This window comes from Trichoderma evansii, assembly GCF_050947405.1.
Source record: "Trichoderma evansii strain SZMC 28006 chromosome Unknown GGI43scaffold_5, whole genome shotgun sequence".
Taxonomy (NCBI): domain Eukaryota; kingdom Fungi; phylum Ascomycota; class Sordariomycetes; order Hypocreales; family Hypocreaceae; genus Trichoderma; species Trichoderma evansii.
Genome location: NW_028145201.1, coordinates 608,821 through 633,290, shown reverse-complemented (window position 1 = coordinate 633,290; position 24,470 = coordinate 608,821). Strand labels below are relative to the sequence as shown.

The 24,470-nt window shown below is 44.8% G+C and overlaps 8 protein-coding genes across 8 annotated transcripts; 2 read left to right on the top strand and 6 right to left on the bottom strand.

The window, feature by feature from the left end:
* Positions 1-2,049: 2,049 nt before the first annotated feature.
* Positions 2,050-4,873, bottom strand: GGI43DRAFT_421544 (uncharacterized protein; the record flags this gene model as incomplete). The annotated part of the gene is made up of 7 exons (XM_083207970.1): positions 2,050-2,079; positions 2,110-2,130; positions 2,173-2,310; positions 2,347-2,455; positions 2,489-2,535; positions 2,569-4,634; positions 4,822-4,873. The coding sequence occupies 7 exons, from the start codon at positions 4,871-4,873 to the stop codon at positions 2,050-2,052; spliced, it is 2,463 nt and encodes an 820-aa protein (XP_083062604.1).
* A 1,657-nt stretch (positions 4,874-6,530) lies between these two features.
* On the bottom strand, positions 6,531-8,341 carry GGI43DRAFT_399548 (uncharacterized protein). Its single transcript, XM_083205357.1, has 2 exons — positions 6,869-8,341; positions 6,531-6,808 (listed from the first exon to the last, which is right to left on the bottom strand). Exon 1 carries the CDS (start codon positions 7,981-7,983, stop codon positions 7,249-7,251), a length of 735 nt encoding a protein of 244 aa, XP_083062603.1. The 5' UTR covers positions 7,984-8,341; the 3' UTR covers positions 6,531-6,808; positions 6,869-7,248.
* A 368-nt stretch (positions 8,342-8,709) lies between these two features.
* On the bottom strand, positions 8,710-9,884 carry GGI43DRAFT_432698 (uncharacterized protein; the record flags this gene model as incomplete). The annotated part of the gene is made up of 5 exons (XM_083209625.1): positions 8,710-8,967; positions 9,036-9,374; positions 9,435-9,559; positions 9,623-9,719; positions 9,792-9,884. The coding sequence occupies 5 exons, from the start codon at positions 9,882-9,884 to the stop codon at positions 8,710-8,712; spliced, it is 912 nt and encodes a 303-aa protein (XP_083062602.1).
* Positions 9,885-9,981: 97 nt separating this feature from the next.
* Positions 9,982-11,293, bottom strand: GGI43DRAFT_432696 (putative C6 transcription factor; the record flags this gene model as incomplete). Its single annotated transcript, XM_083209624.1, has 2 exons — positions 9,982-11,110; positions 11,198-11,293. 2 exons carry the CDS (start codon positions 11,291-11,293, stop codon positions 10,079-10,081), a joined length of 1,128 nt encoding a protein of 375 aa, XP_083062601.1. The 3' UTR covers positions 9,982-10,078.
* A 949-nt stretch (positions 11,294-12,242) lies between these two features.
* Positions 12,243-14,253, top strand: GGI43DRAFT_399545 (Tannase/feruloyl esterase). The gene is made up of 2 exons (XM_083205356.1): positions 12,243-12,727; positions 12,839-14,253. Exons 1-2 carry the CDS (start codon positions 12,339-12,341, stop codon positions 14,103-14,105), a joined length of 1,656 nt encoding a protein of 551 aa, XP_083062600.1. The 5' UTR covers positions 12,243-12,338; the 3' UTR covers positions 14,106-14,253.
* Positions 14,254-14,925: 672 nt separating this feature from the next.
* Positions 14,926-15,821, bottom strand: GGI43DRAFT_381752 (uncharacterized protein; the record flags this gene model as incomplete). Its single annotated transcript, XM_083203161.1, has 2 exons — positions 14,926-15,611; positions 15,689-15,821. The coding sequence occupies 2 exons, from the start codon at positions 15,819-15,821 to the stop codon at positions 14,926-14,928; spliced, it is 819 nt and encodes a 272-aa protein (XP_083062599.1).
* Positions 15,822-17,561: 1,740 nt separating this feature from the next.
* Positions 17,562-18,854, bottom strand: GGI43DRAFT_421539 (F-box protein; the record flags this gene model as incomplete). Its single annotated transcript, XM_083207969.1, has 4 exons — positions 17,562-18,011; positions 18,108-18,164; positions 18,252-18,392; positions 18,501-18,854. The coding sequence occupies 4 exons, from the start codon at positions 18,852-18,854 to the stop codon at positions 17,562-17,564; spliced, it is 1,002 nt and encodes a 333-aa protein (XP_083062598.1).
* A 3,753-nt stretch (positions 18,855-22,607) lies between these two features.
* GGI43DRAFT_399541 (dihydroorotate dehydrogenase 2) lies at positions 22,608-24,354 on the top strand (the record flags this gene model as incomplete). Its single annotated transcript, XM_083205355.1, has 1 exon — positions 22,608-24,354. A coding segment is annotated over one exon (1,544 nt), but the record flags the coding sequence as incomplete, so codon positions are not given.
* Between the last annotated feature and the right edge of the window lie 116 nt (positions 24,355-24,470).

The window sequence follows — 24,470 nt, the reverse complement described above, 5'->3', positions numbered from 1 at the left end:
CTCTTTCAGAAGATTGTGCGCCATCGTAAAGCAAGAAAAAAATCACAGTACTCAAGTACGGTCTGTAATACCAATAGTCATTCTAGTATTAAAATTTCATTATTTACATCAACAGGTAGACATGGATAGTCGTCTACTCTGTTCCTGCTTCTTCTTAGTTCTACATTAACGATAGAAATTGATGTCTATAAGAAATTTTGGCTTGGAAACCATATGACCACCTATGCTTTTAGCCGAGAATCAAATGGCAAGCTTTCTTCTTCCGTACAATTCTCCATCCATTTCCGCCGAACTTCACCATTCATTGTTGGATGTCCGAATATCACCTCATTACCATCAGGTCTAGTAGGCCGACCCCCACGATGTGACAAACGGTGGAAACGTAAATATTTAATCCTGTCGCGCCCATCATCAACAAAGTAACTCCAAAAGGTAGTCATGCGTTTCGACATGATCCGAGGTAGTGATAGGTGCTGCAACTGAAGTTCCACTCTTGCGTAAGGGCATCTTGAGTGATCGAAACGTCGTAATCCGTATTACAAAGCAAGCACGACCCCTTCTCTGGGCTGAATCCACATAATTTCCAATAATGTCTCATTGCTATAGGGAGAAACCCAAGGCCAAACTCTCTGGGGTTACCATATGGAACCCTCTTCCAATGATGTATGAGAGTTGTCGGGCGCGTTGGGACCATGCCATTCATGTGGTTGCATATTTTTGGCTTTATGCTGTTAATTAACCCTGCAAAATGGGACCAAGGTACGCCAGGTCCATTAATTGTAAACAGACGAGCAATGTAGAGCTTGTTATCGATGATCTTGGGGCTATATTGAAGGGAAAATCTCCAGATTGTTGCTCATGATGGTTTGTTAGGCATCCGGCTGAGAACAGATTCTTCAGCCACCTTCGGCAGGGTTTTAAACCAAGGCAAAGGGTGCATCATGTCAAACAGGGTTGCATTCAACTTGAGCTCTGTCTCAAAGGACACACAACGCTCTAGATGTTGAGGAGATATGCCGTGCAAAAGACCTTGAAAATGGCGATTCATGATCAAATATGTATCCATAAAGGAAATGTCGCCATGCGCAATGAAATCATAATAGCCGCTGGGGAAAGTGATATCACCGCTGAGTTCGGCATAGGAGCTGTTTCTCCAGGTAGAGTTCCGCATGTATCTGTTTATACTGCTGCCAGTCCATCGGTGATGTTGACCCTCCCAACTAAGCTCAGGGTTTAAGTTTTGCAATTTGTGACAACAAAAGCAGAAAAAGCTCTTATCAACATCTCTCTGTAGAGCTAAAAGGATTTTTTTCTGTCGGCGTAGCCAATGGTTGGTATGACCTTTCCGGGAAATACAAATGCCATAAGGAACTTGCAAGTTAATGCCAAAGACACACGCGATGATAGTTCTGCATGGTCTATTATCAAATATAGTAGCTCATTTGGAAGTTCCAAGAAACGTCGAAAAGATATCTCTTGATTCACTGGGAAATGGCTCTTTGCGAGCCTCTGTGCGTTTTTAGATGCTGGCGCTGTGGGTAGGCCTTGTGTTCGGCGCCGTAGTTCTTCGGTATAACTCATTTTGAGAATAAATGTGGTAGTATGGTAAATTTCAAATATTTCGAAGTCTGATGGCACTGAAGTTCGACTGCTTTGAAACCCCATTCAAAAACGAAAGAGGTTTTTTATATCCTAGATTTACGTTACTCATAGTATATGACGCGTCAAATGAAACAGCAGAGTTTTCTAGGAAAGTTTTGGTATAATATGCATTTGATAGAGAGTTCAAGTCTCCGACCATGTATAAAAAATTTAAATATTGAATTTCATGAATAGTAGTAGGCTAAAGTCTAACTCTTGAATACATGTAGCTTGACATCTCCGCCGTGGCTCAGCACATGGTTCATCAACGGAGAGTTTAACCACTGCGTTCTTGCATTTAAGTTTCCTCATGGGATACTATATAGTGGTACTATATTCAAGATCTGGTAGCTATAGAGATATACATAGGTACCCAGGGATGTAACAAACTAAAATTGTGCCTCTGTATTAAAGTTGGGCATTTTCTGCGCCTCGCCACTCCTTCCACAACCTCGACCACCAGCCAACGATGCGAGTAGATTGACTAGCCTTGGCATTGGCGGAATTAGACGAAGTATCATCAAAGCCAACTGGATTGTCCGCATATGCGCTCAACCTGTTAATCACCCAAGGCCCAGCATTTCCAACAGTCGAAATGACTCCAGTGGTCGAACCCCCTCCCAACAAAACCGCAAATATGCCGCGTAGCGGGAAATCCAAATACGCCGGCTGCGATAAGTCAAACGGCTCGCCGCGCTGCCAAACCTCGGCTGCAGTATTGGCCTTGATCAGAGTAGCGTTGAGCTGGAGCGACAGGACGGTAGGATTGATATTGTGGTAGTCAGAATTGACATCGGCATCGCCCAATAAATAGCTGCCTCCCGTGCCCCAGTGCTGAGAATCGTACTCGCTCGAGACGGCATCCGTCACCAGTGGCGCGTGACTCGCAGGAATCTGCCAAGGCATCACGGGCACCTGTAAACTAACACTAACATCTCTTACAAAGTCGTAAAAGCGACGCCATTCGTATGGGCCATAGAAATAGCCATTGATGTAAGCGCGCTGGGTCCAGTCATCAGCCTCGTATCGGTCTATAGCAAGGAAATCTGGCGCATTTTTGTCGTCGTAAGTGCCAAGTTTCTTGATATACTCGGCAGTTTTATTTGCTTCGACGAATGGATCATTGTTATCCGGGCCGGAATTGTAAATCCAGGTAGAAGTGCCACCGCCCCAGATATTAACCTGCCAGCCAAACGTAACACTGGGGGCCACTGTTCGAATAAGCCAGTTGACGGCAAGAGTATATCCTGCAAAGGTGTCGGTAATGGAGTCAGGAATCTCGGCTTCAATTTCCCAGTGATCAAGGGCACCTTGTAACGGTTCTCTGACCGGCATGGCAAAGTCAGTGAGGTTCTCCTTTTGGCCTTCTCCAAGGAAGTCGGCATTGACAATAAAGCCTGCAGGCACAGGGTGATCGTCGTCTATTGTGCTGGTCGCAATGTTGAGAGCTAGAATCAGATTTGCAAGACTGCGGGTAAGACCCTTTGTGTCTTTAAGCTGGTCGTATATGCCTCCTAAAGAGAGATTGCAGGTATAAGAGATCATTACTGGCAGAATCTTACTGCCATCTGCAAGCTCCTTTTCCACATCGCGCGCAAGTTGAATAGTTCTTCGAGTAGCAGTATCATCGGTTAAGAATACGTTCTTGTCTCCAGCGCCATCGATGCCAGCATATTTGAAGATGGATGATACACGAGCCGCAGCAATATCTTTGACATTATTTGGTGTCAAATCGACGAGGGCGCCAAAGCTCAGATGATCAGGGAAGCCTTTCACTGTGAGCTCAGCTCCCTTTATTAGCTTAAGCTCAAGTACCGTGCTACCATCCTCTGCCACAGTCAAATTGGTTACAGCGTCAACCACATACACGGTCCTGCTGTTGATAAAGCTTGCGCTACCGACTGAGTAATCTCCTGGGGCTACTGGCACAGAGAACGATGTAGTGCCGGCTTCAGCAGGGACTTTTTGGGTATAGACCACATTGTTTGAAGTGAGGCGTACCAAAATATCTTGATCGACCTCAACGTCTGACTCTATGACAATGGGTAGCTCGACAAAGCCCGTTGTGTCAATAGGCGAAGACTTAACATCACCTTCCTCGAATGTAAAAGTGAACAACTTGGCTGAAAGATCTTCACTCTTCTCAGGGAGCGTATATTCAACATTATTCAAAGTGATCTCATCAATTGCCACTTTAAGAGTTCCTTTTGCCGGAAGACGTCGCAGTGAAGTCGTGTGGTTTCCGGGGCTATAGAAATCTGTAAGTGCACCGCCGTCAACGGTCAGCTGCACGTGAAACTTTTCACCTTGGAGCGATGAAATATCTCCGATAGTTACATCCACGGCACTATATTTCGATACAGAGCCAAAAGAGATATCTACCCCAGTCGTCTCGCCAGTTGTGACAGTCAGAGATGTGGGCGAGACCTCGGTTTCAGCAACAGTAGTTTGATCTTCTGTAGTAAGTTCCGCTGCTGTAACAGTGTAGTCACCAGCTGGTATTTTCACCGACGTGGTGCCATCGAGAGACACATCGACGGGAAATTCTTGAAATCCTTGTTGTAAAACAATAGACAACTTGCTGGATGCGAGGGCAGGATCAGGAGCAGATGCGGCAGTGATTTCAACTGTCCCGTCTGTATCAGGTAATGCATCAGCAGCGAAGACAAAAGAATCCAGATAAGTATCTGGATTATTGGTCAAGTCACCATTGATACCAAATGTTATGGTATCAGAAAGGTTGAATTTATAAGTGCTCGTAAAATGAAGCTTTACTGTGATGAGAAAAATTGAGTCTTGAATCTGGTTGAAATTGACCTCTGGCTTGACCTCTTGCCAAGGATTGGTGGACACAGTAACATCTTTTTCTCCAAGACTAGTAGGCGATTTAAATGTAATGCCAAGGAAGCTCTTGATGGTCACTTCTGAATCGTCATCGTATTGAATATTCGAGACAATCAATTGACCGTAATATGGGTCGCCCCCGAGCCAACCTTAGCTTGGTACTTGATAGAAGACATGATATTTATGTTATCAAATTTTGATATTTTTGATGATAGTTGTTTAACAGTATAGACTAAAGAAGCTTGTATAAAAATGCTTATATAGAGAAAGGTGAGGTTTTGAAAAATGGTTTGGACAGAGATATCTTGCCTCCTTATATACTTTTCGAATCCTTACCATAGCCTGGGCACTTATTCAACTGGCCACTACCATATATCATAATCGTCATCATTCGCTATTTCCTCTGCAGTCCTCTTCCATAATTGATATGAGATAATATGTCTTACTCATTATCGTATCAACTTTGCTGCCTATCACGCAATATGCAGGCTGCGCCTGTATCACACGCCGCTCGGAATACTTGTCGAGTTAGATGGCCGAGTGGCTTGACATTTTTCCCCTCGTATATATAAATTGAGTGGGTTTGTATTTAATAAAGCCAATCCACTCATTACACATGTATGAATCAAAATAATAATGCCTCACGGTAGCTTGGCAAGACAAGTCGTGGCCCTTCTAAGGAAGTCTATTCGACGAAGGCAGCATACTTAGGATGAATGTGAGCAGTCATGTTGTTCAAGCTGCATACCAGTAATATATCGGCTGCATAACGGATAAAGTCAATATCGCCACTCCTCACTTGCTAAGATGATGAAAAAATTACTCAATCGAGTAACATGCCGATTGAGCAAGAGATGCTTCTTTGTGGATGTTTTTTATATCTATACTTTCTCACCAGTACCCTAAGAGCACACGTCTCAGTGAAGGCGACTGTCGAAAATGCGAAAATGCGGCAGAAAAACACCATTAAAGGATTAGTATTTTTGTCTTAATTCTGTATTTGATGAATATTGTGGTTTATGTCTCATATTGCGTATTACTCATTTACTTCATAGCTCCAATTTTGTAATGCAAGCTAATTTATATGAATTGGCATATGTCGCATTTGCATCACTTTATACGTCTCCTGCAAGGAGAGAATATTTGCACTCTATTGGAAGGAAAACAAAACCTGGCTGCACAGTGTTGAGCTGAATCTAAGACTTTCCTTTGCTCTTTACGTTTCAAAAGCCAATAGTATGCTTTTGATCCAACAGTATATTCCACAATTGAGAAATTTAATTAGTCCCCTCCTACGGATGTAGGTTGGTTTGACTGATATGCATCGGATATGCATCGGGTAAGCCCGCATTGACGGCCCGCGCAGATCATTGACTCAGAAGAAACAGCAATGTTGCCACATTTGACTTGGCATGTGAGATCCCGCGTCCAAGGTAGCCTTGCCTGTGTTGTTGTATAGAGAAAAAGCACAAAAATTAGCAGATTATTACTAGTATATGCAGTGGGTGATAAATCCAGCCAATCGTTCAGTCTTTGGAAGTCTAAACTCCATATGGGTGTAACCATCTCGGAAATAAACTATCTAGTCTATTGGACACCGTTTTGGAGCCACTCTTGTGCGCCGATGTCAAAACAGCCCAAGCTTGGCCTATTCAAGAAAGCATATTACGGCTTATACCCATTTGCTAATCATATATGCTTCCTCATAGTAAGTATTAGCCCAAGTATAGCAATCCGCGGGCTATGCGGACTGCAAGATTTGCCGCTCTACAAGTCCCTGGCAATATTTTTGTAAAGGTGGCGCTACGTATATCTCCGTGGGATTATCAAATCACCCATGTCAGTTAGGCTTTAAGCAATAGTCTTAGAATCACCGGCAATTATGCACGGCTGCGTCAGGTCTGAATCATATAAATGTAGGTGGCGTACGGCGATTGGCCGATATGTCGGCTTTGTCCAAGACCTGAGTAATCGCATATAAACACTTTAGTAATACCATAGTCTCTCATATTCTTTATTGTATTTATGTAGTATCTTTCTCTTATAAAATGCAATAACTGGCATTGGCATTCATATTCTCAAAACAACAAACCTGCATCGTATCCTGTGCGCTCGCTGGTCCACTCACAACTATCGCTCAGTCTTTCTCATCAAAGGTTCAAGTTGGATTTTGGTATTATTCCTAACAATTTGGGATAATTTAATTATGAGGTAGAATAATTAATTCTATAAGACCTTTCCTCTTCTTATTCGCTGTGCTCTGATGATAGATGTACGTCTTATACATATATTATGATGCAGGACTCGCATTCCAGTGTTATTAGTAAGACTCACTTTACAATAGCAATCTATGTAGTAATATTCCATTCTTAGTTTGGCCAAGCTGATGCAAAGGCCCCGCATGGAAGGACGAGTTAGAAGGCTGGCCGTGTGCCGAGACTAAGACATGCATATCGGATCGTAGAGTGGGTTGTTTTGGCTGCCTAAGTTAAAAGATGCACATCATAGTATATGCATAATAGTATAGAGCGTATTATTTCAAAACTTCATGTGCTATCACGCATAATAATACCTCGTACACATTTGGCCTTAGGATACTGCGAAATGCATACAGAACAAGTTCACAAAGGGGATGGAAGGATTATTTATACATAGATTCTCATATTACAAATTCCAATTTTTATAAAGTCTTTATTACTAAATAAGCAAATCAATCACTCCTTCACCTCAACCTTAACCCTTAGGTCATACCTCTCATACCACTTACTGCATAGCTGGGATGTTAATTTTTGCAATTGTCCACGTCTTGTAGTCCGAACTGTGCGATAGGCCCGAGTACGTCGCTCCTTGGGCTGTAGAGATGGTGTTCCCAAAGGTCTCATCGGCAGCATACAGAGTGATCACCGTATTAGTATACGTTTGTGCTGCAATTGTGCCGCTACACCCGCCGTCGCATTCTGTGCCGGTGCCATAGCCCGTCATGTATGGACCTGAGCTATGGCTGTACGTCGATAAAACGGCGCCCGTGTTGGCATTCGTCGCCGTCTGTAGCCATGTCTGGCCGTCGCTCTGGAGAGTGTAGTCGATTTTCACAGGCGTTGATCCAGATACTACGCCGGCGGTGCCATCCAGCTGACCGAAGGAGCCAAACACACTGCAGCGGATGCACCACTGGCCTGTTGCGGCGCCGCACCAACTGTTGCTTGGCCAGGACTCAAGAGTTGTCTGGATCAAGTCACCTGTGCCATTGGACATTCCAGGCCAGAGGAACAGCTCTCCAGTCTGAGTGGTAGGCGCCTGTCCTGGAGTGATAGTCGTAACAGCGTGTGTGATACGGCTCTTGGTAGGGCCGAGAGACACGGCGCCGCCCCAGCTATCGCGGCGGCCGAGCGTGTGGGTCGGCGTGGGAGTACGCCCGAAAAGGTTGTTGATGTTAAAGGGGTTAGCGGCCGCAAGGGCCGGGAGGAGGCTAACTGCTGCAAGTGTAGTGAAGTGCATCTTGTTAGTTTGTTTGTCGGCGAGTAATAGAATTGAAAGAATACAAGTCAAGATTAGCTAATTTAGAACTGAGTGTAAGTCCAGTGCAGTATCAAGAGATTTTTGAATATGGACTGGAATTCATAGGGCATTTATAGAAGTTCAAGGTCCGATGTTCAGTCATATTAATATAGAGGACTCCTGTATCGTACCAGATTGGAACACGGGAAGGACTGCTCGGTATACGACGAACCGAGGAGTGGGGGCAATATGACAACAACAGCCAGTGCTACGGATAAATTTGAGTTTAGGCAAAGCTTTGCAGACTTGAAAAGGAGAAATATGTGAGATTATGGGCATGTGAAATTCTTGTTTCTGGTTATCCGGGTGATTAATTGATTCTATTGCCGTTAACACGGTTTAGATGACCCCACGCGCCTCCTGAATAGTAGCAAGCAGATAAAGGGGGCAAGTCGGTGATTAAATTGCCGAAGCACATATGGCAGTTTTCTTGAGAGTTGAATACAGTCTTTATAAACTAGCGTGGCGGTACTTGCCGCATAGTTTAGGGGGTATCGGTCTCGGTATCTTTCCGTAGCATATAGCGGTGGAGATTTCTGCCGCAAAACAAGTTTTTGAACTGGGGTTGAAACAACGCACTGCTATATGGTAATGTTTTACATAAATGCTTTATAAATCCCTTAATTATAATCTATTGCACTAAAGTTAAGTAGTTTAAGACTTGGTTTATAAGTCTTTTGCATTTCCATCAAGTACCCTTTTGAAAAAGTCTCGATAGCTGATCATGCTCAATTCCGGATAGAGGTCTTTTGAGTTGATATAACCCAAGTAGTTGGCGTTTTCGGGAGTGTTATCGCCGCGTATGCCAAACGAATAAAAGTATTGCATCCAGTAAAGTCCCAATTTTGTTGTATAGTCTGTTTGGCCACCAGTGATCAATTCTTGAATGCGGTTGGTACTGGCAAGTATTTGCTTAGCTGACATCTATGAAAGGAATTGTTAGATAATATTATTGGTTTACATGGAAAGGCTTTTTCTACTTGCAAACTTACATAATTTCGCTGTGTCTTCTCGCCAGATATATCATCCACGATATTGTACAACTCATTTATTGTTAATACATCTCCACAGGCAAGGACCATCTTATTTAGTATTCTCGAATCAAATATAATCTTTGCTACCATTTTCCCCACGTCTTTGAAGTCAATCATGCAACATTTAATATTCCCTTCTCCAGGGATATCATTTATATCTTTCCCAAGGCTAGGATGGCGAGCATAATCGGTACGGCCGGAAGGCAGATGAGGAATAAATCCCAAATACCACCATCCTACATCAATAATGGTATATGGAAGGTGAAGGCGTTTGATTTCGTGATAAACATTTTCTTTCTAGAAACAGTCAATTTTTTGATTGAGAACAGGAACAACACGCTGTATCAACCAACTTACTATGTCCTGCACATCAACAATGCCATTTGGTGGCACCACTGTTGCGTATGCACTAGGCACAAACCTCTTAACCATAGCGCGCTTTGCAGCCTTGGCCAGTGGAATTTGATCCGCAATTGCATCAACTGGAAGAGCGGCAATTACTATATCGATTCCAGAGAGAACCTATACAAGTACTTCTTCAGGACCGGCCAAATCAACATCGACAACTTTGACTCCTCGCTCTTTAAGCTTTCCATATTTAGGCTTGTTAACCGAGACATGTCGAGCAAGGGCTGTAATATCCTGGTGTATAGTTTTAGTAAACAATTGAAAATTTCTGTCAAAGATCAAAAGAGACTAGGGCTGAATGCTTACATAGTATGGATTTATAGATGCGAGAAGACCGTCTACAATTGATAGGCCCGTCTTTCCAGGAGCGCCAACAATCGCAATAGAAATTGTTGACATGATGAGCTTTTACCAAGAAGCTGCTAGGATCTATTTTGTGATAAGAAAAGAAAAGAATGAAGAAAGCACAACTGAAATCATTAAGTCTTGAGTGTCCTCTTTATACACATATCTGGTGTATTTTGTCTGAAATTGTTATTAAGGCACTATTGCAGCCTCGCCTCAATGCGAACCAATCGCGTTGGCTAGCGAGGTTACCAGACGGATCTAACAGGTACCCATCCAATCTCCTCCACCGGCCACCTTAGCCACAGTTTGCGAGTGTCATCTACAAGAGAATAGACACGAGCTATGAGGTACACAGCCCAGCCTTCAGCCCACCAAATATGCTCTAAGTGAATGAATAAAATACAAAAGAACCCAAAGATACACAAGGCGTCGCCATCCCCACTATTCAGCAATGTGATGTAGTAATCACTCACATTATAAAGCCAAGTGAAAATTTGCTTAGCTTGATCTTCAGTCTCGGGAGATGAGTGTGAGATTCTTTTGAAAGTTTGTTTCAGATCGTTAATAGCCAGAAGAAGAGCCTCTTTCTTCCTCGCATCTTTAAGACTGGAAACATTGATGCTGTGCTCTAGCTCTTTGAAATGTTCATTTTCATAAGACTCGGCTTCTGATGGAAGATATTCTGTGTCTTTCCAACAGATGAGCGCTAGCGGCGACGAGCGTATCGTTAATCCCTGTTTATTCATGATGCTGCGAATACCTCTGAGTAAAGAAATCCACTCGGGCATAATTTCGCCGGTTTCAGTGAGGCAAACATCTGGTTTCTTAGGGCAGGCTAGTGAAAAAAGAAATGTCAAAACAGAGAACATGTAGAGTGCGGTGCTATTCTCAGGGCATATGTTGGTTAAAAATGACAAGGCTGCCTTGAAAGAAGCATTATGATGCTCCATTGCTTGTGAGATGTACATATTTTGCCGATCCGAATTGAAGCGGCCAATGTGAAGAGCAGCGAGGGAGAGAAGTCCGTGGAGGACATATTCGCTTGAGAAACCTAGTTGAGGGATGTATACACGCCATAGATCCCGAACTGTGGCTTCGGAAGATAAAGTGTAGCACGTAGAGACTGTGAAATGATGAAGAAGCTTGAGGTCGGTAATGCCCAGTGAGCTAGACTGGTGGCTTGTCTCTCTTGCTAGTGAGGTTGTAGCGGCCGGGATGCTCGAACTGTCGAAACTACACGCCGATCCACGCTTCAGACGATCGGAACAGGAAGGTCGCTATTCGTCGCACTAGATTTATCCAGCAATTTAGCGTGCTGTGGATTGGCACTGAACGACCAAATGGGTGTATGAGTGCTCGCTTACCTTTACCTTCCTTGATTTGCAGATTCTACAGCCGCTTCGGGATTTTGGATTCGTCCTGCGAGATACCGTCTTGGCAGGTGTGGACAAGGGTAGCATAGTGAGGGTTGTTGGATGGTGGTATCGAGTGTGATAGTCGGAACACGCAAGACAGCAAGCATCGGGTTTAATGCTCGCTTCGCCCGCCGATAAGACGGTTTGAGGGGATACATTTTCGTCAGATGAGTCACAGAACAGAGGAAATGATTGAACAATACTAATATATATCCGAAGAACCCGAATACACTCTGTCAGAGAGATTTTGCGAATGGCTGTTAATATCCACAGAGTCCGATGTGTGTGAAGAAAAATGGAGTACAAGAATGCGAGAATCCGGAAAATACCTAGTATGGTCGAATGCGAGAATGCGAGATCAGTGGGGACACTACATGTAGACAAGGGAATGCGGGGAGACGATAATTCCCGATTTAAGCTAATCTTTAACCACCAATTTAAGGTAGAGGCCTAGCTGTACTGCCCTGAGACAGGTCAGTTTCTTGTAGAGGAGTACAAATACGTATCAATAGGAGTGGACAGCTTGAGAGAGCTGCAGCAATTATAAAACAACTTACAAGAAAAACATTAGAATAGGCAACGCCAAAAGGCAGTGTTCCTAAACCCGGCAATCCACGTGTAATTATCAGCTGCAAAAACAAGCATTTGTCTGACAGATTGAGAACGCGGGGAAACGCGGGGGAACTGGGATATTTGGGTTGCATTTCTAAAGAGCATAAATATCTGGAGCTGTCATGGGGACTCAGCGTCAGGGGTTGTGACATTACTATTTGTGCGCTTCCTGGGGAGCATAAAGCCGATTCCATCTAGCCAATTGTCTAGTTCTTTGCAATTGCCGACCCCGTATGAGGTGTAACCATCTTTATTGTTAGACCAACCTGTCAAGTGAATAGTTTTTAGAGAAATGATAATAATTTTGAAAGAGAGACTTATAATAATATTTAAGCAAGAAAAAGAGATATTGGGGCACTCTCATGTTCTGTATAAAGAGCCACCGTCTCCAACCTTTCCGGTAGCATCATGAATTCAACCCTTTAAAGGAAAACAACTACTCCCCTATATTCATCTAAAATTATCATCATCCCTTGTAATGAAGACTCTACTATTTAACCTTGCCTACGCGCTCCAATCATTCGCTGCCGCTTCGCCACCAGTCCGCTCGCCTGAACCCGAGGGTGTGCAAGCAATATGCAGCTTATCAACATTTACGAAGGCGGATCTCCTCCCCCAAGGGGCGAGCATTGAAAATGTCTCAACTGTGCCGCAAGGCGGAACATATGGTGAAGGAGCGAAAGATCTCAATTATCCGGTCAATCCAACCAACCTGCCTTCCTTATGTGCCGTAACCGTCAAGGTAGTTAGCTCCAACGAGTCGAGTTATCGATTCGGGCTATTTTTGCCCTCTGCCAGTCAATGGACCGGCAGATTCCTGGCCATTGGAAATGGGGGTTTTGGTGGGGGGATTAACTGGCTTGATATGTATGTAATAGGGTTATGTTTTGTTTTACCATCTTTTCTGTTGTACTTTGTGCAACTTTGCTGCTAGCAGCATCCCTGTTTGTTCTCATCCAACTTAAATCATTATACTAGGGCCCCAGGGACACACCTTGGCTTTGCCACCATCTCCACAGACACAGGCCACAATTCCGCCACAGCAGACGTCACTTGGGCGCTGAACAACATCGATACCAAGTCGGACTGGGGCTGGCGCTCGCTGCATGGGAGCGTACAGCTCGGGAAGAATCTGACTGAGGCTTACTACGGAGATTCCATCCGGTACTCATACTACAGCGGATGCTCGACGGGTGGTCGACAAGGGCTCAAAGAAATACAAACGTCCCCTGATAGTTTCGACGGCGCCCTTATTGGTGCTGCAGCTTGGTTCACTAGCCATCTTAACAACTATGTAGTCCAGCTGGGCATGTATAACCTGCCCGTGACCGACCCAAAACACATTCCACTGGGGCTCTTTTCAGTCATTGGTGCCGAAGTGATTCGCCAATGCGATGGAGATGATGGGGTCATCGACGGCATCGTGAGCAGTCCCGAGCTATGCAACTTTGACTATACCCCAATACGCTGCAAAGGCTCCGCTTCCTCAACCTGTCTCACAGACGCTCAGATTGAAACTGCCAAGAAGATCTATAATGACTGGTACTCCTCAGAGGATGGCAGATGGCTCGCCAATGGTCTCACGTATAGTTCAGAGGATCAATGGTATCTCTACCTGAATGGCACCGCCCCGCACGCCTTTGGGGTGGAATACGTACAAAACTTCCTCCTCAACGACCCCAACTGGGACTGGACCACGTTTAACGAGAGTCTCGTCACTTATGCAGAACAGCACGATCCTGGCAATCCAACAGCCGATCAGATAAACATATCTCCTTTCAAAAACCGCGGCGGGAAAATTATCATGTATCATGGTCAATCCGACGGCATTGTGCCCACAAAAATCTCGGAGACATACTATAACCGCACCATCGAGTACTTTGGGAGTCTAGAGTCTACCACGGACTTTTTCCGCCTGTTTCTCATTCCAGGTATGCAGCACTGTTGTTTGACAACGGTAGGTGCGCCGTGGAATATTGGTGCTACGTTTCAGTCTACCACTATGGCGACGAATTTATGGTCAGTTCCGGGATTCAAGGATAAGCAACACGATGCGCTGCTGGCGTTGGTGGACTGGGTTGAAAATGGGAATGCTGTAGACCAAATTGTTGCAACGAGTTGGAAGAGCCTGCTAAATCCCAACTCGGGTGTATTGGCGCAACGGCCCCTTTGTCCCTGGCCAAAGAAAGCAAAGTATAACGGTTTCGGTTCTGTGAATGCTGCACAGAGCTGGTCGTGTGCATAAAGGTGGTATGTGCTGGATCAAATATACGCCAGGGTACACACATTTCTCTATTGGTGTGTACACAAAGCGTACAGCAAATTGTGTGATCGGTCGAGAAATTTAGGCTTAGCTTCGAATTGTCTATTAATATACCCCGTTGAAGCCTGAATTGATGCTATAGATAATCTATAATAGTGATACTCTAAGTCAAGTAATGAAACCCGTCTCTGAGAATCTTGCGCCCGGCGTAATTACAGGGTCAATTGATACAGTGTCGTTTCCATGATATCACGCTGTAAAGATGTAATGAATCTTCGGTCCAGTGCATAGGTATGTATCGCGTAGCATCAAAGTCAGGTCGAATCGCAGTGTACTTATACGCCTTCATTAGACTGTGAGCCGAACACAGAGTTGGCGCTTCCCTTAGTGTTTCATTGACGCAGACGTAGACGAAGTTACCGTTGCATTTTGGCCCCCATTCAAGATAAATCCATCCAATCGCAATACGACAGCCGCACGTATCCAGCAATGCAATATGCAAAGCTAACATTATTCGACATACATGTGCTCCAGCAGTCACCAACCTCGCACTTCAAATTGCCATCATAATGATCAAATGCGTAGGGACTGCATCCATCTCACAACTTCACACATTACTTTACTTGTCTATGATACAGAATTTATTAGTAATAAAATTTCTTGACATGATTAATAAATATTCTAAGTCTACTAAACGAGAGACTGCCACTATCTAAAAATTTCTGCGTGCATTTGCCAAATTTACAGTTACAGGTATCATCAAACTCCTTTACAAAACGTTACAAGCAACCCTCCACTAAAATTACATCTTCCCGTGCAAGTGCCACTGGAAGATTTTCCTGAAGATGTCTTTTCCATTTCCTTCGAGGACATCTCCATGGCAAGGCACTAGCGTCGTGAAATCCCACTGATCGATAACCTTCAAGCTATCGCTCATGCTGTTGCGATCCTTGGCCAGATGCCAGTTAAACCGCTTGGGCCAGGTAGCTTCTCCGCCAGTATTCTGCACGCTGTGGAACAGCTTATTCAGGAATCCACTGGGCCTCTCCGACTCAGGCACCTTGCTGTATTGCTCGGTAGCCGGTAAATTGAACAGCAGATCCGCCTCGATCAGGACCTTGTCTGGCCTGTAGTTGAAGACGATTTCCTTGTTGACGTGGCCATCGACGTACTCGTAGTCGAAATCGGCGTCAAACTCTTCGCTAATTCTGATGTCACGCTTTCCCTCCTTTGTGAAAACAACGGCAAATTTGTCGTCATTAATTTTTGGGTCCTTGGTTTGCTTCGCGCGCTTCTCAGGAAGACCCTCTGGGCCGATGATTTTGGCTTCGGGCCATTGCTTAGCCCATTCAGAGATGAAGATGTGGTGTTCAAAGTCCAGTGCGATGATGTACGCGACGTTGCCTCCCAGCTCTGCGACCTTGACCTTGGTCTCTTCTGTGAGGGCGACGGGAGAGAAGACGGCGAGATTGCCAGATGTGAGCCTCACTGTTGGATGATTAGCACAGCTGTTGGTGAGACATTCTAGGCGCTAAGCCTTATTATGTGGGAATAGTGAGACATACCTAGCGTTCCACGGCCGCCAATCGCGATTCTGCCGAATCGTGAAAAAGGCACTGAGAAGGTCACAACATTGGGTGTGACATTGCGGATGACCATGAGGTCTGCCGGGTTGGCCGGAATCAAGCTTGCAGACATTTTGGCTGCGTTTAAAATGGTAGGAGAAAAGTGAAATTGTCGTATCGTAGCTCGAGAAGTTTGTAGAGGTGCGAATGAGTTTAATAAAACAGTCGTTGTGATGATGTTATTGTTTTTGAGTCCATGACGCAAGATTGGCGATGATGCGACGCGGCCACTATTTAAGCACTTGGGCCATAGAGCTAGACGCTGATATGGTCTCATCTGTAACTCAAATTATTCCTGGTAGATCTCGGATGTTTCTGTTGTAAAACACAGTTAGTAAGCGTCTAGGGACCAGCGAGAAAAGATGCTAATCGGCATTAGGTCCTTAGTGGCAACAGCAGCCGTTTTAGAAATTCCAAATTCTGATAGTTGTCGGCCTCAGCGATCCTTGTACGTGTAAAAAAAGAGACGTACCCGAATGTGGCTGTCAGCAAGCCGAGGCTTATACCCAGTAGCCTGATCAAGCTCCAGTAATTTTAACCCTTTCATGGTGCTAGATCTAACACGAGATCATGACATCAACGCCGTTAGAATCGGACTCGGAAGGAAAATTGCCCGCTAAGCTGGGTCAGGCGGTTTTTCGGCTCTGCTAACAACCCGTCGATATGATAAAGCGCAGCCCTTGTCCGAGCTCGTCCGAATAGGATTGCGCTGGGAGGCTGCGCTGCTTGCGCGAGCTACGGACAAACTACGCCTCAAATGTTTAAATAATTTGATAATTTTACCGCCGGCGCGCTAATGTGGGCCAGCATACCGAGCCAGGATGCCCTCTTAAGCTCTTAAGCGGCTAGGGTAAGGCTATGCCGCGGCAGATCTCCAGTAAATAGGTGAGACGCCTATTCCTCAATTACGAATTCTAAGGTCGACTCCACTGGATAAGATACAATGGCCAGCTCCATGGTCTAATCGCCGCCACGGACAAACTATGAACAGAATTTTCTATTATTAAACACTTATTAAGATGGCATTCTAGCCTCTTTCCAGAAGCTACACCCATGTAATACAAATAATTGACGAACCTTATTAGTGTATACAAAGTATCTCTTGAGTTGGAACGAAAGATGCAGTATTCCGTGGAATTCATCAAACACTGTCAGATATCCGTCGCTCTATAAAGAAAACAATGGGTACCCTAAGAGAAGGAAGCCCCCCTGCAACACCTGTGGAGAAGGACGAGGCTATCTCGGCCGAAGACTTTAATACAATTGAGAACCCCAGCACTGACCGTGCTCATCCACCTCGACCAACCCGGGGACCACTCAATCCACTTTGCTCCGAGCTAAGGTGCGGCGCTTCTCCTATGCCAGACTCATCCCGGGGTCCTAGGCTTTCGAGACGTAGTGCCTCGAGTGCCTAGGGGACCTATACGCGTAGTATGATATGATCCGTACCGCAAGCCAGAAGGAATATCCCTACTTCTTCTGATACGCCGTCAAGCAGCCTTCAGTAAGAGAACTGCATGCGCCAGAGCCATTATACAAATATACATTGAGATCAAGGCCGCTATGAGCATCACGATTGGAAATCCATGATCAATATTATTATGTACCAACTAAATAGAGTTTCTCACTCTGGTATTATACATATCAGGCAAATTCTACTCTATTTAATCACCCTTTGAACTGCTTAAACCACAACTTCATTTGAGACTGCCAAGTCTATTGGCTACCTATAATATTCAGTACTATCCTGAAAAGAAAGTGACATCCCAAGCAAAATACTACAAAAACTACAAAATACTATAAAAGGACTACACTATTCCCTATCGTTGCTTTCGTGCCACTGTCGCCGTACTCTTCCGCAGTGTAGGTACCCATATTGCATATCATAGGGATGGCTCCAACTCCAAAAGTCACGACCAAGATAGCTCCAAGCACCACTATATGGAGAGCGACAGGAACCGAGACAATGGTACGTAGAAAACCTCAAATTCCACTCCTTCTTGTCTTCGTCTCTTTTCAGAGAAAACTCATAATCCGCGAAGAAGTCTGGGCATGAACCGCTTTCATTATCCATCATTTCGTCAAAATAGACAGTCAAGAGCGGGATCGGCTTGTCAGTGTGCTGAATGTGGATGCCGCCATATGGCTCCACTACAAATTCCAAATGATAGCAGATTGGTAAGTGAATGCTATTCAGCAGGGCTGCGAAATGTTTCCAAGGTACCATAGGTCCATCAATTCTGTGGAATCTGGCCATGTAGAGCTCATCGTTGATAATTCTGGGGAGGTAGTCAAAAGAAAACCGTCAAGGCCTCGCAAAACTGCCAGCCGCTGACCAGAATGGCTTCCGGTCAAAAACACCTTGACAGAAGGTTTTCAGACATTTACGCGTCTTTTCCATCTCAAAATAATCATCCTAATCAAATGAATCCAAATTCATATCGTCATTTAGTAATATATATTTTTCGAACGCAGCATGTCGTTCAAGTATCCGTCGCGACACGCCATGAAGATTACCGTAAAAATGACGGTTCATTACCAGGTATGCGTCCATAAAGTACAACCCAGCCTCACTCGTACTAGGATGCCAGAGGAGCGATTTAACATCCGATTTCGAAAACCGTCTTCGAGTCGAACTCCAATCCTATGAACCCCACCAAGACGAGCCGGAGCAATGTCGATGGCCTTGATGTTTCCAGCTACCACTGCAGTTTAAGCGGCATAGTTTATAGCATCTGAAACAGCAATATACGTTGGGTATATCTTTTTGTAAAGTCAATGTGAATTCAGCAACATCGTGATCTGTAAGAGCCAGTTTTTTCTGGTAAAATTGGGTTACCACTGAATAAAAACCCTTGCAAGTTAAAGCTAGAGAGATGACCCAGGAAAGTGGTAAATGGTCTAGAATCTTTAATAAAATCTCCAATGGAATATCTGCGAGAATGCATGATGGCGGCGATGACGATGGCGATAGTGAGATTGATGATATTTTTTCTTGCATGAAATTCATGGTAGTATTTTCTAGGTCCAGATCTTTCCCAGGCGCCTCGAGATAGCCTCCTAGTGAATGGCGACGAACGCCAGGCTCATGATGTACTTTGAACATTGCGATAGTCAGCTGAGTGTTGATTTGATTTCTGGTTAAATGGACGCTTCAAACTAAGAAGAATCTATTAACTGTCTCTTCAATCGTTTCTCTCCGCGATGATGTATACAAAAAGGATGCAGCTCAATTTTGCAGAGAAGAATGGCGGTTTTATACAATTCAGTGTGCTCTGCCCACTATGGCTCCATATGTTAGCTAATTATACTTCAGAGATATTAATCTTTTCCATGGATATCAATTAGCTTTTCTTCAGTTTAGTGTTTGCCCAGTCATTATATGCATGTACCGAGCCAGGATGCTTTCTTAGACCGGCCTAATACTCATTTATGTGGAAGTTTTAAACTCAACTCCACTAGATAAGAACAACAGCCAGCTTCATATTGCCGATATAGGTCAACTACAAAAGAATTTTCTACTCCTTAAACTTTATCCAGACAGAATTTCCATTTCAATAAAAAAGAATAGGATAACAACAGTGGAACGACATTGGAATCAAGATCATCCTCTTATTTCACCACTTTCAGTATTCCAGATACAAATAGTTCCATCGTTTGTGATAGATGCTACGAGAGTTGAATCATAAGAGAATACGGCAGATTTCATATATTCTACATCCCGGTCCGAACAATACCATCGCAGTTGCCTGACACAATTAACTTTGAATTGTGCAAAAAGACTGCAGATGTAACATGTGCGGTATGGTCACTGAGTACCCTGACATAATCGCCTGTTTCAGGACGCCAAAGATGAGTGATATGATCGGATGAGATTGCTAGAAGTAGCAGCAATGAGTCACTCGAAAAATTAACGAAATAAATCAAGTCAGGCTGTCTTTTTATTTCCTGCAAGCATTTGCCTGTGTCGGCGAGCCATATCCTGATTGTTTTTTTCCAATCAAGCCGAAGCCACCATATGTCGAATCGTGAGAAAATGCAGCAGATGCAGCGCTGCCGGTATGGTACTAATACTACTATCTCTACAGCTTTCGCTCATATAAATGCGTCATAGCTTCCTACTGGTGTGTGCAATTTCACTGTGAGTCCCGAGTTGTCTATCTAGCCCTTGCTACACTCTCGTAATACAGATCGTTATAAACCTTATAATCGTTGAGGAAGTATTTTTTTCGAGTTGGAATGAAAGATGCATGATCATGACAGGGCACTAAAATCAGAATACAAACAGACATGCAAATAGAGATCGCTATAAGTATCACGATTAGCAATTTATGTTCTATTGTATGCTATGAAAATTGATTATATAACTCATCCCTCAAGCAATGCAAATGTACCAGTGAATTCAGCTCTCTCCCAATCAGCCTTTGCACTGCTTAATTTGACACCACTAAGGCTAATATCGAATATCATCTTCAAGGAAAATTACATGTTCTATGCAAGGCTGCTATCGAACGAATTGGGGTATCTTTCCGCTAACACTTCGCCAAGAATTTGTTTGACGCCGCCCTTATGCCACATTTGCCGTGCTCTTCCACCATTTGGGCATGTGAAATTGAAAACATACGGAGGATTCCAATATATAAATTGGCGATTTGAAAGATAAAGCCAGGGATCTTCGTACGGAGAGCGGCATGGCCCAAGGTAATGGTATGTGGAAAGGAGCAAACTCCACTCATCTTTGGCTTCATTCGTTTTAAGAGAAAACTGGAAGTCGTAATCCGTATTGCAATCTGTGCAGGAGCCCGAGTCCTAGTAGTGTCCGCTAAATCTGACTTTGCCAACCAAGCTCGGCCGGTTGCGGTGACGGTCGCAGTGCCGAACGAAGACACTGCCACGGGCCCAAATCTCTGCTAGAAGCTGCAAGTGACAGCATATTGGCAAGTTCATGCTGTTCAACAGCCCGGCAAATTGAACCCAAGGAACCTTAGGCCCATCAATTGTGTGAAATCTAGCAATGTATAACTCATCGTCGATGATTCTGGGCTCGAAGTTAAACGAAAACCGCCAGGGTGTCTCAGAACATACACTTGCTGCCGCTCCCTCTGGCCTTTGGTCAAAGATGTACTTTTGTAGCTCAAGCCTCTCAGATGTTTTCACGTCACGATGCCAATGGAACCACTGAAGTTGAAAACGATAAACTTTTCAAACACCACTTATCGAGCAAGAGTTTACAGTAGCAGGCCATGGAGTTCACCAAAAATATGCCGATTCATAACAAGATACGCCTCCATAAAGTGAACTGTGGACTCCCTTGTACTGGGATGCCAGAGAGCTGCAATATCGCTTTTCAAATAATCCCTTCGAGCGGATATCCACTCTTTCCACCAGCTATGTTCCACACAACGTTGATGACCATGGTCTTTCCAAGTGCCACCAAGATCTAAGGGACGTAGATTATAACAACCAAGACAGCAATATACTCTAGGTATATCTCTTTGTAGGGTCGCTACAACTGCGGCAACATCATGATCCCTGACATGCAGATTTTTCCTGTGAAATAATTGCACCGCCGCAAGTAAATCCTTGCAGGTTAAAGCTAACGTGATGACCCAAGGAGTTGGCAGATAGCGTATGATTCTGAGTAATATCTCTAGTGGGATATGTGTGAGAACGCAGGGTGATCCTGATGGTAATTGCTTTGGAGTAAATTTGGGAGAGGCTCTTGCCAGCTGAGGAGCTTCCTCCCAAGACGCACTGTTCAAAACTCTTCGCGATGGACGATTTTCGCCAGGGTTATAACGTGGTCTGAACATGGCGGTAATCCGGTCAGTTGGTGGTCAATTTGTATGGCGGCTAGATTGGCACTGAACGCCGTGTAAGAATATTTTAATCGTCGCTCTTCGTGATGATGTTAACATATACAATAATTATACAGAAAAGAAATAATATTGTGTCTCATTTATAGCACTCAGCTTTCCATGCCGTCCATATTACCCTGATTACGATATACATTCGAGATTATACTCAGATATTAACTTTACCAAGAGTTAAAAATGCCCACCTATCAAGGATTGGCCAACGAGTGGCGGTAAAAAAAGGCTTATGGCTATACCAAGCGATAGTCTGGCTCACTTCAAATTCATCGCAATAGCATACTTTTATGTACATGTACATAGTGGCTGGGAGAAGAAATCGTGCTAGTTTCAACCATGGTACTCTGCGACGCCAGCTTTTTTCTATATGAGCGGTTATGTTGAAGCGTTGGCGAGCTGAAACAGTCACAAAGTTAATGAGAAATCCAATTATACGTCTTTATTTCACAAAAAGTTCTCTAGAGGAGAATTGTTTCTATTAATTGTGAAAGACAAAGCACACGCATGTTAGATGAGTGGTATAGGTGAACATGGTGAAAAGTGCGCTGTTAGCTGGGCTGAGAAAACCCAAACTTTCAAACACCTCTCTCCAGACCCATATCTAACTTATTAAAGTGGAAAACATGGTCTTTTACCTTTGTCTGTTCAGTGTCTGTTAGACAAAAAGAAGAATGTATGGTGGTAGATTACAAGCTGACGCCTCGTTCACTGGTCTCTCTATATCCTCAGAAGCCTCTGCATAATCTCAAGTTTCTCTATATCCTCAGAAGCCTCTGCATAATCTCACGTGTATTAGCATCTCTAGCTTATACAAAATAGTCATTCCATCGCCATATGTAATTCATAAAATGATTGCGTATCACATCGTCACTCATAATATTAATTCTTTCTCTTCCCTTTGGCTAGGCGTGAACGTGCTTCGTACATGTATCACGGCACCTGGGTGTGATGCATACAGTGCACATTAGACGCCAACACAGTATGCCGGATGATCCCTCCCGATTTCCCGACCTCGCCTGATCCACCAACAGCGTTCATATCAGATCGCTGCTTCACGACCTCGTTGCAAACACCAATCTACAAGCCATTGGGAGCTGACACGGCGCCGTGTCTTGCGCCAATCATGTCTGCCTCACTTCTTCGACCGCGCTTAGCCGCCACTGGCCTCAGAGTTGCTCCCCGACCGACGATATGCCCGCATTCGCAAAAATCGATTCCCCGGCGCCATAATTCGAGCTCAACAAGCAGCGCCGGCAGCAGCTCTGGCAGCGGACTCAAGGTCGCAGCCTACAGCAGCGCGCTCGCAGCAGCCCTTTATGTCTCTTATCTCTATGCGACCGACACTCGAGCGTTTGTCCACCGATATGTCGTCCCGCCGTTGCTTCGAACCGTCGTTCCCGACGCCGAAGATGCGCACCACGTGGGTGTTAATGCGCTGAGGTTCCTGTATGAGACGGGCTTGAATCCTCGAGAGCGTGACTCTGCGGCTAGCGATTCCAAACTCTCAGCCTCCGTCTTTGAGCACCAATTGGCAAACCCCATCGGTATTTCAGCAGGTCTCGACAAGGATGGCGAGATTCCAGATGCGCTGTTTGCACTTGGAGCCGGTGTCGTTGAAATTGGAGGCTGCACGCCGCTGCCCCAAGAAGGAAACCCCAAGCCTCGTGTCTTCCGAGTGCCCATCTTGGACGGAATGATCAACCGATATGGCCTCAACTCAAGGGGAGCAGACGACATGGCTATCCGTCTACGCGACCGACTGCGACGATTTGCGCGCTCAATAGGAGTTAGCGAGGAGGAAATTATCAGTGGCGAAGCCGGTGTTCCCGTGGGAAGCTTGAAGCCAGGGCGGATACTTGCAGTGCAAATCGCCAAGAACAAGGAGACAAACGAGAAGGATGAGCAAGCCATTGCCTCAGACTACGTCTATTGCACAAAGCGGCTGGCTCGCTATGCTGATGTTCTGGTCGTCAATGTCAGCAGCCCCAACACGCCAGGCCTTCGGGATCTGCAAGCGACGGAGCCTCTGTCACGACTCCTCTCAGCGGTCGTCGATGCAGCAGCTCAAACCGACAGAAAGACCCGCCCCAAGGTCATGGTCAAGGTTTCTCCTGACGAAGATGAAGACTCCCAGATGGAAGGTATCGTCCAAGCCGTCCAGAAGAGTGGCGTCGACGGCATCATCGTCGGAAACACCACCAAAAGAAGAACCGGCTTGAACCCCAAGGGTGCCCGACTCTCTGTCAGAGAACAGAAGGCCCTGATGGAGGTGGGTGGCTACTCTGGCCCAGCCATGTTTGAGCGAACCTTGGATCTTGTTGGTCGATACCGCAAGCTGCTTGACTCACAGCCCGGCGTTGGTAAGGGAGAGCAAAAGGTGCTTTTCGCGACTGGAGGTATCACAAATGGAGAACAGGCGCTCAAGGTGTTGAATGCTGGCGCAAGCGTAGCGATGACATACACCGGATTGGTTTATGGAGGCGTTGGAACTGTTACGAGGATGAAGCAGGAGATGCGTGAGGCTCTATAGAGAGATTTCTTTTGAAAAGATGGCAGGGATGTGAAAATTTGGAGGAGCGTATTAGAAGCGTTAAAAGGAGAGACATGATATACTACCAGTAACTTGTATTTATAAAGAAAAATCAGATAGCAACGTTATATCGCTGCCAACGTATAGAGCTTGGAATTTTAGCCTTGAGTCGAATTTACGCAAAATGAAATAAAGTCATTATATTTGGGCTGCTGCTCTCCATTTTCGGCCTTTACTCTTGTATTTTCTTTTCTCCAACCACCTTTACGCGTGAGGGCATCTAGTTGCTTGCCCATGGTAACTCACCACATATTCCGAA